The sequence below is a fragment of the Archocentrus centrarchus genome, chromosome 7 (genome assembly GCF_007364275.1).
Source record: "Archocentrus centrarchus isolate MPI-CPG fArcCen1 chromosome 7, fArcCen1, whole genome shotgun sequence".
In the NCBI taxonomy this organism is placed as follows: Eukaryota; Metazoa; Chordata; class Actinopteri; order Cichliformes; family Cichlidae; genus Archocentrus; species Archocentrus centrarchus.
This window is the reverse complement of record NC_044352.1, coordinates 36,314,449-36,329,332: the sequence shown is the minus strand read 5'-3', so window position 1 is coordinate 36,329,332 and position 14,884 is coordinate 36,314,449. Positions and strand designations below refer to the sequence as shown.

General features: G+C 43.8%; 1 protein-coding gene across 1 annotated transcript; it reads left to right on the top strand.

Annotated features, from left to right (window-relative positions):
- Positions 1-11,890: 11,890 nt before the first annotated feature.
- On the top strand, positions 11,891-13,592 carry pdyn (prodynorphin). The gene is made up of 3 exons (XM_030734363.1): positions 11,891-11,988; positions 12,202-12,325; positions 12,853-13,592. The coding sequence occupies exons 2-3, from the start codon at positions 12,203-12,205 to the stop codon at positions 13,417-13,419; spliced, it is 690 nt and encodes a 229-aa protein (XP_030590223.1). The 5' UTR covers positions 11,891-11,988; position 12,202; the 3' UTR covers positions 13,420-13,592.
- Positions 13,593-14,884: the final 1,292 nt, after the last annotated feature.

The window sequence follows — 14,884 nt, the reverse complement described above, 5'->3', positions numbered from 1 at the left end:
CCCTCCCTGAGCCTGGTTCTGATGGAGGTTTCTTCCTGTTAAAGGGAGTTTTTCCTTCCCACTGTCACCAAGTGCTGCTCATAGGGGGTCGTTTAGACTGTTGGGTTTCTCTGTATTATTGTAGGGTCTTTACCCACAATACAAAGTGCCTTGAGGCAACTGTTTGTTGTGATTTGGTGCTTTATAAATAAAAATTAATTTAATTTAGTTTAATTTAATATCTTTTCACTGCTCAAGCTTTTTTTTCACTTTATCGTGTTGCTGGCAGTTCAACAGATACAAAATTATATCAGACCCCAGGATGGATGGATGGATGGATAGATAGATAGATAGATAGATAGATAGATAGATAGATAGATTAGAGAGGCAAGGCTGAGATGATTTGGACATAGTGGATATATATTGGACAAAGGATATTAAAGATGGAGCTGCCAGGCAGGAGGAAAATAGAACTCAGAGGAGGTTTGAGGATGTAGAGAAGGAGGACATGCAGAGGGTTTGTGACACAGGGGGATGCTGTGGGTAGGGTAAAATGTTTCTTACATATTGTAAAATTTTCCTTTGTGAAGTACTTTGTAATTTTATTTTAAAAAGCACTATGTAAGTTCATTATTATTAGTAGTAGTAGTAGTAGTAGTAGCAATAGTATAAAAAGTTTTGGTCCCAACACAGAACGCTGCAGAATTACATGAGTAACTTTTGTGTGTGACAAAGATTCTTTGTTTACTTGTTTACATCTGATAGATATAACTCAGTGCAGAACATTTCCTCTAATGCCAACAGTGCAACTAATCTGTAACTGACACGGCCAACAGCACGACTCAGGACTCCGGCGTAAAAGTTTAGTCAGGTTTATTTACAAAGTTCAGAATCATCAATAATGCAGTGTCCTCCTGGGGGCTCAGGGCTAACCTCTCCTCTCTCAGCTCCAGGAAATCTGGGCACAGAGAACATAACAGGTTAGATACAAACCAAGTCAGCACAGCAAGAAAAACCAAGCTTAGTACAAGAGCCAGCAACACTAACTGTCAAACAGTCAATGAGCCAGCAAAGACTAGCGGCAGCTCGTCTGCTTAAATGGTCATCTAGATGAGCTGATCAGGAACAGGTGTGTTGCTTAGCCTCCAGGTGACTGACTGCTCAGAGGGCGGAGACCAGTGTTGGGCCCAGCCCCTGAACACAAGCCAGGAGACCAAAACCTGGCAGAGCCTGCACAGGGAGACCACGGGCCATGACAGTAATACATTTTTACATTCTACTTCTTTAACTAATAGGTCTGCATGTGCTCATATTTGCTTCTTTGGAAACCACAATTCTACAAATGTGTAGAATTAAACTTCTACCAGGATTATATCCTGGTAGAAGAGCTCATTTTTTCCAGCTTGATCACTCTTTCAATCAAATTAAAATCTCCCCCTAAGAAAAAAAAAATGAAGCTTGACGAATGCAGGTGAAAAAGCATGTCATGGTAACCATAGTAACTATTGTGTTCCATGCTCCAATTCAATTACAGATCCAAGGGAGTTACTTTGTTTCTCAGATTTATCCTGTACTGTGTACTGCATTCAGAGTTTCAGGGTCTGCTCTTCTCTGTGCGGAGGAGGACTCCAGGTAGAAGAAAGAGTTTGTGCGCTCATCTGACCACCTTTCAGAAACACAAGCCTAGAATCCCCAAAGTGTATCTCATCTATGCCTGAGCCAGGAAGTGATTAGTCACGTCACACACAACTGGGTTTAAGTAGTCATCAAAATAGCTGCCCCAGATGAAAACCAAATAGTGTCAAACACTGATAGAAGAACTCAGTCACTGAGACTGCTGTGGTGTTTCTGACTGTAAGTTATGCAACATTTTGTGATATAGATATACTTTTTTTTAGACTATCGCAGCTTCTTAAAAGATTTTTTACTATTAAGAGACAATAAAACTGGCCACTAAGTCCAAAGAGGTTCCCTGGTTAATCAGCTGTTTATTTTCAGCATGTGCCCAGTTACAAAGCCCTGTAGTGGGGGCTGAGGTGCCAAGATATTGGCTAATCTTAGCAAGCCTGACCCTACAGTCTGTGTCCACAGACATCCCTAACTGCCTTTTCGGTTATTGTGCACTACTAAATTACATACACATGTGTGTGCGCATGTGTGCGTTCATTTATTTGTCATCCCCAGGCAAGGTCCCCCCACACTCCCCAAATTGTAACCCCAGAGAATGGGGTCACACGAAGAGGATGTGGGACCTATAGATTCTTCAAAACCCAACATCTAGATTAAGGCCCTATTTACACGACACCGTTTCAAAATGAAAACGGCTAAGTATTGCTGCGTTTCGGCCTCCCGTTTACATGAGAACGAAGTGAAAAATGATACTTTTTGGAAACGGAAACTTGGAAACTTTTTTGAAACACTCCGGCCTCCGTCTCCGTGTAAACGGACAAAAACGATGCTTTTTGGAAATGGGGGCACCCGCACATGCGCACTATGGTTGTGGCTCCAATAGCCACACTGCCAACTGTGGCCTGGCAATAGGAACTGTGTTTTAGCGTTTCCGTGTAAACGGAGATTGTTTCTGAAATGTCTCCATGTAAACGCGTCACTTTTCAGAAACAACAATGGCAAAACGATACTGTACCGTTTCCACTGGAAATGGTGTCGTGTGAACGGGGCCTAAGACCAAAACAACTAGAAGCTCAGTGTTCCAACATCCACAATACAAATGCTAAAGCAAGGGGGAGCCAGGACGTCACGTCAGAGGGGAGATATCATCATCCCCACACTCCGAGACTGGACACCAAGAACAACTAGTATGTTGAATGTGAGAGCAGTTGAAAGAGAAGATCATGGCTAAGCAGTAAAACCTGGACCATCTGTGGCCAATTATCAAGACTACATGAAGTACCCTCTGAAAGTCTACCAGATGATGTGAATGAAGCATTACAGACAATCCCTACTGTGACCATCAGTGAAACCAACCAGCTGATCTACACTATGGCAACAGTGATCCTTTAGATGCTTGCCTATAAAATGACAGCCACAAGGAGCAGTTCCCTCCATGGGGAATAAGACTAGAGGCTAAGATCACGTGATGAAGAACGTGATGCCTAAGAAGTACAACAAACTGTCCGTGCCTGAGGCCTTAGAAACTGCCAGCAATCTCACCATTACTTTTTACAATTTTCATCGAACCACTAGCCACTGCAGAATTTTAATATTAAAAGTATTCAATCCCCTGTATCAGATCACAAAATTAATTTATATGCTGATGATGTATTACTGACTTTAATTTCCCTCATGGAACCCTCCCAAAGGGATTAATAAAGTTTAATCTAATCTAATCTAATCTACTATATCTACAAGAACCTACAAACTCAGTATGGAAAGTATTTAATCTCATAACAACCTTCTCACAAATATCAGACTGTCCTATAAATTAGTCAAATAAATAATTTTTCCAATAACAGAGAACTCATGGAATTCTGCAGACCAAGATACACATCTCTTTCCCAATAGCCAATATTAAGTACCTTGTTATAAATGTCTCCTCTAAATTATCAGATTTAGTTCACTTAAACTTCACTTTACTTTTGGATAAGGTAAATAGTGTCATAACCTTGGGAGAGGGTCTGTGTGTGTGTGTGTGTGTGTGTCTGTATACATGTGTGTTTGTCCTGCGGGCCACAGCGGAGGTTCCGGTATCTCCGCCTCCCTAGGGCGGAGATCACCACACCTGCTACAGATCAAGTCATCAGGCAGGGTCTCTTTAAGATGCCAGCAGACCATCACTCTTCGCTGGATCATTGACTACTTCTCAGTTAGTACCGGCTCTCTTGTGTGACTCTCGCTCTCGTGTATTTATATTACTTACCTGCTCTTCGTGTTTGCTCCTTTTCAGATCCCCGTGTCAGTTCCTGCTTGTCCTTTCGGAACCCCTGCTTTTCGTCATTCCACAGTTTCACGCCGTACCACAGCTGGCTCCTTTCTCTGACTCACTCACCTGCCTGACCTCCCCTCACCACCTGGGAATTCCTCCAGCCTCTCGACCCGCTTCAGCCGCCTCCACCCTTGCCTCCCTGGACCCCCTTGTCTTTGCACATTTCTCGATCACTGTAAATAAACTTGCACCTTGCTTTCATCAGCCACCGCTTGTGTGTCCTCTTCCTCCCCGGGTCTTGACAAATAGAGGCTTAAAAAGCTGGATGAATGGCTCTCTGGCCTGTGTTGGGTCTTGGCTAGGGCCTCAGGCACTGGTGGAGACCTTCCTGCATGTTTCTGCCCCGGCACACAGGTGTCCACTGCTTCTTGGCCTTTGATGTAGGTTGCAGACATTTGGGGTCTCTGGGCTCACGTGGGTTCTTATCACCACTCTGTGTTATGATGGTTGGACTCTGGTGATTCTAGTGACCTTGATGAGAGTGTGAGTGTCCTCAAAATCACCACACTGCCTGTACGCACACACACACACACATACACGCGCGCATGCACACACACATACACACACACACGAGAAAAAAATGGGCTAATGATTGCATTTTATATATAAAAAATCTCAGCACACCCTGTGGGCAGTCTTTGTCCTCCAAGCTCGGGTCCTCTTCCAGAGGTCTGGGGGCTTGAGGGTCCTGCACAGCATCTTAGCTGTTCCCAGGATTGCACCCTTCTGGACAGAGATCTCAGATGGAATCTGCTGGAGCCATCACTTTCCCCGAGTGATCCCATTACCCCAGGGACCACTGTTACCTTCACCTTCCACATCCTTTCCAGCTCCTCTCTGAGCCCTTGGTATTTATCGAGCTTCTCGTGTTCCATCTTCCTGATGTTGCTGTCTCTTGGTATTGCAACGTCTATCACTACAACCTTCTTCCTTTGTTTGTCCACCACTAAGATGTCCGGTTGGTTAGCCATTACAAGTTTGTCTGTCTGTATCTGGAAGTCCCACAGGATCTTAGCTCCTTGGGGGCGTATCCCATTTTGACCTCAGGACTTCCAGGTCACAGATGTTCCTGTATACTCTGACAGCCACTTGGTTATGGCATTCCATGTATGTCCTGCCTGCTAGCATCTTGCACCCTGCTGTTATGTGCTGGATTGTCTCAGGAGCATCTCTGCACAGCCTGCACCTGGGGTCCTGCCTGGTGTGGTAGACCCCAGCCTCTATTGATCTTGTACTCAGAGCTTGTTCCTGTGCTGCCATGATTAGTGCCTCTGTGCTGTCTGTCAGTCCAGCTTTGTCCAGCCATTGGTAGGATTTCTCTATGTCAGCCACTTCTTCTATCTGTTCGTGGTACATGCCGTGCAGAGGCCTGTCCTTCCATGATGGTTCCTGTTCTTCCTCCTCTTCATTCTCGGGTTTCTGCTGCCTGAGGTACTCACTAAGTACCTGGTCCTTTGTGGCCATCTTCCTGATGTATTCATGGATCTTCGTTGTTTCATCTAGGACAGTGGTTCTGACACTCACTAGTCCTCGGCCTCCTTCCTTCTGCTCAGCGTACAGTCTGTCTCCTCCTTTGGCCAGCTTATTATCCCAGCAGGGTATCTGACAACTGGCAAGGCATAGGTGTTGATTGCCCAAATCTTGCTCTTTCCATTCAGCTGACTCTTTAGGACTTGCCTTACTCTCTGCAGGTATATATATATATATATATATATATATATATATATATATATATATATATATAAACTTTAAGTCACTAAGTCACTGAACTAGTCCTTCCAGTTGTGTTAGTGTGTTTGTTGTGTTGTGTCTTAAATGGAATGACGTGTGCCAACAGAATGTCAGCAGGTGTAACCTTTCTTGGACTAAGAAATTAACTTATTTAATTTGCTATAATACCAGTGTTAAAACACGTGTATGTGGATGGTCAGTACACTGGTGCTTCACTCAGCTGCATTCTGAGGGTTTCACTTCAACCCATCCTTATAGAAGCCCTAAGACTTACGGTCAGTCGGCCTCTAAACATTTCAACCTTGAAATGGGATGAGCCTGAATTGTTGTGCTTGATTTGTTTCACTGGGTCCTCTCATTGTACAAGGCTGGCCTTGCTACTGCTTGTCTCATACACAAAGCAACCGTGAGGCATTTACAGGCCATGTAGGTCACATGAATAACCATGACATTCAGAGGATGTAGATTAGCTGAGATGTGGAGGAGGTGTGGACATACTCCAATTATTATTTCAGTTCCTGAAGACTGTGCTCTATTATTGTCACTGTTCTTTGAAAACCTTTAATTTCCTACTACTGTAAGGTATAGCACACAGTTTATACGCATTTTTGCATTAGACAAAATTTGGTGAAACACTATGGCACACAGTCGCAGTAGCCTGAAAAAAATTCAAATGAGAATAAGTCAGAGATGCACTTGTTTTAAATGTTAACAGCTCATTAAATGGCCAGTGCACGGTGTTATCTCTTGTGCAGATGATTAATGAGCATCCCTCCTCCACTTCGTTATTTCAGTGCACCATTATCAACTCATTAAATGGTGCTGAAAAATCACAGATATATGAGGGTTTCCTGACACAGCAAAAGCAAGGGTTGTTGGTGGGAGCATGAGACATTTGCTAGACTTGTCCCCTGGAGACGGGTTTGTTTCCCACATGAGAACATTATTTTCAGACTTTCATTTGTCAGTTTGAGTCTCTGTTTGGCTGGGCAGGCGACAAAACTGCTTGGTTATTAACCTTTATGGCCTATAATAGAACAAGTCCACCAGACATATCTGTACATTTATACATGCTGTAGTACCATCCTGTGGAATATTTCAACTCACTATACATCAATAGAATCTTCATAACCCTAATTATAATAATATGTATGAAGGAAATCCATAGTAACTGCAAAAAAGTAGCTAAAAAGTGCACTAAGCCACAAAGAAATTAACAACTGTTTTCTATTATGCTAGATACATGCTAATATGCTAATGAAAAAGTTAAAGCGCATTGAGTATGATTGGTTGTTGGCGTTTTTTTACGGGATTTCTGTGAACCCGTTTGATCAGGAGTCGGCAACCTGTAATCCGGAAAGAGCCATTTGAACCCGGTTTCCACGGAAAACAAAACAGTGAGAGCCGCAAATACTCGAGGAAGCCGGTAGCAGCTACCGCGAGTGACGCATATATTGAGAAATGAAAATAAATAAATAGATAAATAAAATGATTTTATTTTAATATTTCAAGATCACAATAATGTTCCAATTTAAAACAAAAACCGAACTGACAAAAATAAAATGCACTTCAACTGGATCCTTATAATTTACTTCTGCAGCCGCACAGAGCCGCAGCTTAAGCCTGAATGAGCCGCGGGTTGCCGACCCCTGCGTTAGAGGAAGGATACAGCGCTCTGTAAGTGTAAATCCTCTGGTTTTATATTCAAGAAGAATTATTGCTCCATCGTATGTGGTTGCAATTTTACCAGCATTTAAAAGCAGTTACGTAAAGGGCTACAAGATAATGGTTTGGGTTATCTATGAAGTTTAAGACATCATCGGTTGTGATCCTACTGCTAACGTTAATCCTTTGCTATCAGAATATCGGATTTTCTCCAAACTCTTAGCTTGTCAAATGAAAAGAAGTAAACACTCTCACAGCACACAGTAAAAAGAAGAAGAAGAAAGAAGAAGAAACAGCCTTTATTGTCCCACAGAGGGGAAATTTGGGTGTAACAGCAGCCGCAGTTATTATAAATATAAATAAAGATATAATAATTCACACTATTAAGAAAAGAATATATATAAAATCAACAAACAATATTAACCTTAATACTACTAATAATAATAATAACACTATATACAATGTACATGAAAACAAGTTCATATTTTTAAAAGAATGTTTATTTTCATTCAAAACATTTTTAATTCCTATCGATGATGTCTGATGATTAACAGCATTTCACCATTAATACTGGCTCACTAGAAACTAAAAGAACTTCACAATAAAGTTTTTTTACACAATAATGAAAGTGTGTGACAGGTCACTTAAAGAGTGCAAACAGTAATGACTCTAATTCAGGATTTTACTCAGCGTAAACAGGAGATGCTCCCAGTTGTTGCTGCAAAGTAATATTTACTTATTTACTCCTTGTCTGAATAGAGAGAGTTGTACACATTTATGCACATCACAGAACAGCAGTAACCTCATTAATTACTGATAAATAATCCCCAACTTAGAGAACTGATCAATCAGGATGTCACAGACACACATGATGCTGTTCACTGTTCACTTCAGACAGAGTCACAGTTGTCTGAATATTTGCTAAAGTTTACAAAATTTGGTCTGGATGTGCTTTCATAACTCAGTGGTTCTCAAACTGTGGGTGACAAGGAGCCACAGCAGTTGGATCACGGACAACCAGGGGATGGAGCACAGAGAGGAACCTGAGGAGAGCCATTCTACTTCCTCTTAATCCCACTGTGCAGAAACTGGCTGCAGTTCAGCCAGGAGCAGCGCAGAGGGCATCATGAAGAAGCAGTGAAGGAAGTTAAGGTGCTGAAATCATTTTTGGAGCCTGATTTTTTTCTCTCTGATGAAGTACTGTTATTCAGCTGATGCATCCTAACTGGTTGATTTACAGAAGGACACATTCCCTTGATGAATTTCCCACTGGGATCAATAAAGTTATTCTTACTGATGGTGCTACCTACTTCTCCTTGTTCTCGTTGTCCAGGAATGAACAATGATGAAAACAGGAAAAAGTCTCACATGTCATTTTATGTCAGAGAAAATTTGTTTTGTGTGTTTCGTTTTGTTTGTTTTGTGTGACACACATGGTGCATCAGCTTCCTGGAGTTTTTGGAGAAACCAGAGGCATCGTTGGCCACCAGTCAAGGCAGGCCAGTGTAGGGACCGAGGGCTGACACACTTTAAACTACGGCGCTCGTACTGTGCTGTGACTGCAGTGACAGAAGGAGAGGCTTTAGGTAAGCAGGTGATCACAGCAACGAAAGCCACTCAACAAAAATAAAGAGTTATTCTTCTGGGAGTGATAAAAGAAGGAAAACTAAAGAGGATAAGGAGGGTAACAAGCAAGATAGCTGTGAGTAGATAACAATTAAATACACTGCTCAACAAAATTAAAGGAACACTTTGAAAACACATCAGATCCCAGTGGGATAAAAATGCTGATCTCCACACTGATATGGACTGGATAATGTGTTAGGAATGAGAGACAGCCTACAGAGGCTGAACTCAAACACACCCTGAACATCAGAGTGAAAATGATGCAGCAGCTGAAATTTCACTGCAGCAACTCTAAATGGTTCTCAGTAGTTTGTGTGGCCCCCACGTGCTTGTATGCATGTCTGATAATATCGGGGTTCCTAATGAGATGATGGATGGTGTCCTGGAGGATCTCCTCCCAGATCTGGACCAGGACATCACTGAGCTCCTGGACAGTCTGAGGTGCAGCCTGGCAGCATCACATGGACTGAAGCATAATGTCCCAGAGGTGTTCTGCCAGATTTAGGTCAGTGTGGGGGCCAGTTATCCTCCAGGTCATGCTGAACGATGTTACAGGCAGCATAACGTTCTCCACGGCTTCTCCAGACCCTTTCACATCTGTCACATGTGCTCAGGGTGAACCTGCTCTCACCTGTAAAAGCACAGGTGGACCTGCCAATTCTGGTATTCTATGGAAAATGCCAATCAGGCTCTACAGTGCACAGTGAGACTGTGAATAGAATAGAATAGAATAGAATAGAATAGAATAGAATAGAATAGAATAGAATAGAATACCTTTATTGTCATTATACAGGATGTACAATGAGATTGGAGGGCCACTCCTGTTCAGTGCCATGTAGTAGAAAGTCAAACTTTCTAAAATATAAAATAAAAATAAAAATATATACAAAATAAAATAAATAGATAAGTGTATACATACAATAATGAAGATGGTGAGTATTGCACTTGGTGAATGAATATTGGATATTACCAATATAGGAGTGATAGATATTGTTCAGTATGAATAATATAATATTGCACAGAGGTGTGGGCAGCAGGTCAGAGGTCAAAGCCAGGGTGTGAGCTGTCCTTGATGATGTTCCTGGCTCTGCTGATGCAGCGGGAGGTGTAGATGTCCATCAGGGAGGGGAGAGGGCAGCCATGATTCTCTGTGCTGTCTTGACTACCCTCTGAAGCCTGACCCTGTCTGCCTCAGTGCAGCTGCCGTACCATACTGTGATACAGTACGTCAGCAGGCTCTCAATGGATGAGCGGTAGAAGGTCAGCAGCAGGTTTGAGTCCAAGTTGTTCTTCCTGAGGACCCTCAGGAAGTGAAGTCGCTGCTGAGCCTTCTTGATAACAGCTGTGATGTTATCTGACCAAGAGAGATCAGCAGAGATGAGGACACCGAGAAACCTGAAGGTGTGGACCCTCTCCACACACTCGCCGTTGATGTAGAGGGGAGCTGGGTCAGTCCTGTGCTTCCTGAAGTCGATGATGATCTCTTTGGTTTTCATGGTGTTCAGTACCAGGTTGTTCTCTGAACACCAGGCTGTCAACTTCAAGACCTCCTCTCTGTAAGCTGCCTCATCTCCCTTTGAGATGAGTCCGACCACTGTGGTGTCGTCAGCAAATTTGACGATGAGGTTGTTATTGTGGGCCGGACTGCAGTCATGGGTGTACAGGCAGTACAGGAGGGGGCTCAGCACACAGCCCGGTGGGGAGCCAGAGCTCAGTGTGCGGGTGGAGGAGAGATGGGGGCCAAGTCTCACAGTCTGGGGCCGGTTGGTTAAGAAGTTTATCCAGAGGGGGGAGGCCCAGGGTGTGCAGGTTGGTGGTGAGAATATCCGGGATGATTGTGCTGAACGCTGAGCTGTAATCCACAAAGAACATGCGAGTGTAGCTCTGCTGCTGCTCCAAGTGGCTCAACACAGAGTGGAGAGCTGCAGCGATGCTGGGAGACACAGCAAACCTTCAGGCACGTATTGATGTGCCATCCTGGAGGAGTTGGACTACCTGTGCAGCCTCTGTAGGGTCCAGGTATGGCCTCATGCTACCAGCAGTGACTCTGACCATAGCCAAATGCACAACTAGTGAAAAACAGTCAGAAAAGATGAGGAGGGGGGAAAAATGTGTCCTCCACCTGTAAACCATTCCTGTTTGGGGGTGTGTCATTGTTGCCCCTCTGGTGCACCTGTTGGTAATTTCATGAACACCAAAGCAGCTGAAACTGATTAATAACTCCCTCTGATACTGACTGACCTCATCAATATACTCGATGCTTTACTCTGATTAAAAAGTGTTCCTTTCATTTTTCTAAGCAGTGTATAACACTAAATAATTAGAAGCTACTAGTTTAGCCTTAAATGTGGGGGAGAGACTAATGTAACATTCACTAGCATCACATTATTTCTTTAGATGCTTCGATGTTTAAGCATTAGTTAGCGTAGCTAGCAGGCTAAAAGAACATGGAGGCTTGTAGTTACAGCATTAAAGCTTAATGCTCAAAACCAGTCAGCTTGTTACCAAAATGAAAGGTTAATAGGGTGGTGGTGACGTCAGATCATTTACATAAGATAATGGTGATTAACTGTGGTTGGGGCCCTCTGTCAATTTTTGCCTGGGACCCTCCCAGACTCTAGATTTGCCTCTTTGTGAGACGCTGTTTTGAGGCATAATGGTCGCTTTAAGATCAGATTCCAGTTCGGTTCAGTTTCACTGAAAAAGAAAATCCTCTTCTTATCGCAGCCGGTGGGATTTACAGCCCAGGGTTTGGTCACTTCATGATAATAATGATGTGCTGATGGGATGAAGCGTCTCTGTGTGGGCGTTGTTAAAACTCCTGAAGCGGGGAGGCAGTGCGATTATTTACGCAGTATATTTCCCTCCTATTGGTCCGATTATAGAAGCCGTTCTTGTGACACAGCCAAGACTCCGGCGATAAAAAGATAGGCGACAAGCTGCGCTGGAGAAACGAGTGTCGGAGGGCGGACAGTGAGCAGTTTGTTGGTGGATGCGCCTCTGCGACTCTGAACAAGGCTGGAAGTATCGATCCGATTCCTGAGGTATTCCTGCTCTTTATCCTCCACTTTCTCTCTCAAACTTTAACTTAGGGTGCATTTTATTTTCCTCTGTTTTGGTGATGATAAAGAAATGAAGCAACACAGAAACTTGCTCAAGCCTTTCCCTCTGTGTGTGTGTGTGTGTGTGTGTGTGTGTGTGTGTGTGTGTGTGTGTGTGTGTGTGTGTGTGTGTGTGTGTGTGTGTGTGTGTCGAAGAATGGAGTGGTATGTGCTGCTGCTGATGCTGAGCCTGCCGCCCTCCATCCACGCAGACTGCTCCTCTCAGTGTGAGAAATGTGCGCAGCAGCTCCTCGGCCCTGGTGCAGCCTACAGCAGCCTGGTAAGAAAGTTTGGCGGAGCTCGTCCTGCACACAGAAGAGAAAACAGGAATTAGGATGACTTTAATTTTACTTGTTGATAGCCCAAAATTATGGAAACTTCCCAAAGCATTAACCGGCTTTTTGTACCGGAGGATTACTTCAGTGTATCTTTCGTCTTCTAAATCCTCGAATTAAAAAGCAGAAAGTGTGAGGCAAAAGGCTGAGGGAAGATAAAATATCATCAACGTCCTAGGTTTTATTTTTTACCTAAATCGTCATATTTTCAATGTTTGGTTCAGTTTTGTGTTTGTTTGTTTGTTTGTTGAAAAAATGACTTGGGCCATTATTTAAGAGGGTTACGATCTAGAATATGTAGTATGTATGTGGGCAAAGTAACATATAGTTTTGAAAATGTTCCTGTGAACGGGAAATAAAGTTCTGATCACTTTAAAGCTGCTTTGGGTGGGTGTACAAATACAACCGGAGGGTGAGCTGGTACCATCCTGCTGATGCCGGCTGCTTTTGCGGTGTTCTCTGTGTCCTGTAGTCCTGCAGCGCGGAGTGCGAGGGCCAGCCGGAGAGCTGCAGCCAGGCTCCGCGGCTGGCGGACTTCAGTCAGGATGAGGCTGCGGAGGAGGAGGAGAGCCAGCAGGCGGATCTGGTCAAACGCTACGGCGGCTTCATCAAGAGGATCGACAAGAACAAGAACAAAATCTTCAGCTCTCCATGGCGCGACAATTACATATTGAAAGCTGTCTCGCTGCCCAAGAAATATGAAGACTTTTTGAAGAGTCTGGAAGAGAGAGACGCGGACACACCGGAGGACGCAGACGAGACTCCGGGGGATCAGATCCTCCGCGGTTATGTTAAACGTTATGGCGGCTTTTTGCGGAAATTCGGCCCCAAGTCAAAGAGGAGTAGTTCGGTGGAGCAGGAGAGCCAGGAGCCCGAGGAGCTGCAGAAGCGGTACGGAGGCTTCATGAGGAGAGTCCGACCAAAGTTGAACAACCTGAAGTGGGACAAGCGGTACGGAGGCTTTCTGCGCCGCCACTTCAAAATCTCTGTGCGCTCAGTGGAGGAGCCCTATTACTCCTACGACACGCAGAGCCTATAGACGCACACCCAGAGAAACTCAAAGGAACTTGCACAGGTTTACTTGAAATGCCATAATTTATCTAAAAAGTATCATATGCCTGCCTAACTTGCTTAGACTCGACTGCCTTCTGTGTAACATTTCTGTTATTTGCCGTCGTCTCTCCTCCAATAAATGCTTGTTTAATAAAATCATCAATAAATTCGCCCTCCTTTTTTTCCCAGAAACTGGGGGATGTGGTGGTTTGCTGAACCGTGGCAGAGTCCATTCATCATGCTTGTAGTCTCTGCTCTTAGGTGTGGACGGACAGGACATGACCGCGCGGCTGTCCTGGTCCTGATCCTGATCCTGGTCCTGGTCCTGATCCTGATCCTGATCCTGATCCTGGTCCTGGTCCTGATCCTGATCCTGATCCTGGTCCTGGTCCTGATCCTGGTTCATTCAGACTTCATTCTGGATTTTTCATTGAAATGAGACGTTCGGTGTTACTCTGGTATCAGTAATCCCTTTATGTCACTTCAAACCAGTATTCCCCATAGTGGACATGTGAATTAAGTTTAAAGACTATATAAATTAATAATAAACAATAACGTTTATCATTCGTTTATGCGCGCGGTTAGCTTCTTCTTGCTGCCTCACAGCAAGAAGGTCGTGGGTTCGAATCCACCCTCTGGCCGGGGAGTTTGCATGTTCTCTCCGTGTCTGCGTGCGTTTTCTCCGGCCTCTCCCCCCCTGTGGGGTTAGGTTAAACTGCCCGTAGGTGTGACTGGCCTCCCGCCCATAACAGCTGGGACAGGCTCCAGCCCCCACCCCCCGCCCGGCAGCCAGAAAAAGGATAAAGGGAAAAAAATGGATTTCCGTTTACCTCTGAGGAATCCCGCTGACTGCGCAAATGTCATTAGTATTTAGATTCTTAAATTAAAAAAAAAACAGTCCGCTGACTAGTAATTAGTAATAATAAAATGTATAATTGTGTAAAATTATTCTTATTAGACTATTATATATTTTTCCATTCCAGTCAGGACTTTTTCAGAAGGTTTCTAAAATAAATAAATATGAATATGAATGATAATTCAAAGAATGGCTCGGGCAGTTTTTACCGGCTCAAATGAACAGAAAGATAAATGTGAAGAATCTGACCGACGGAGAGAAATGAATGTGACTGATGTGGACTCACTCAGATGGAACATTGTTGCGCCACCTTGTGGGCAATGATCAGCACTTTTCCCCTTTTCATCAGCAAACAGATAATGAGTTAACACTTTAATGACAGAATGCAACGATCAGTGACTGAATGTATGAATTAATGCAGCATTTCACTCATTTCTGATGCTCATTACAAACAACAACTTTGAATTAGAAAATTCAACACTTTTGTACTGACCCACTCCCACACTTCAGCCCTGTACATCTGTCACACACAGGACTGATTTACAAGCGTGTCTTTGTTGTGTGGGATGAAGCCAGGAGTACCTGCAGGAGCCCC

What these genes read in the sequence shown, in the direction of transcription:
- pdyn (XM_030734363.1), top strand. Translation starts at nt 12,203, where the DNA reads ATGGAGTGGTATGTGCTGCTGCTGATGCTGAGCCTGCCGCCCTCCATC. An exon ending in GTGCAGCCTACAGCAGCCTG is followed by an intron (nt 12,326 to 12,852) that starts GTAAGAAAGTTT and finishes TGTGTCCTGTAG; the next exon opens with TCCTGCAGCGCGGAGTGCGA.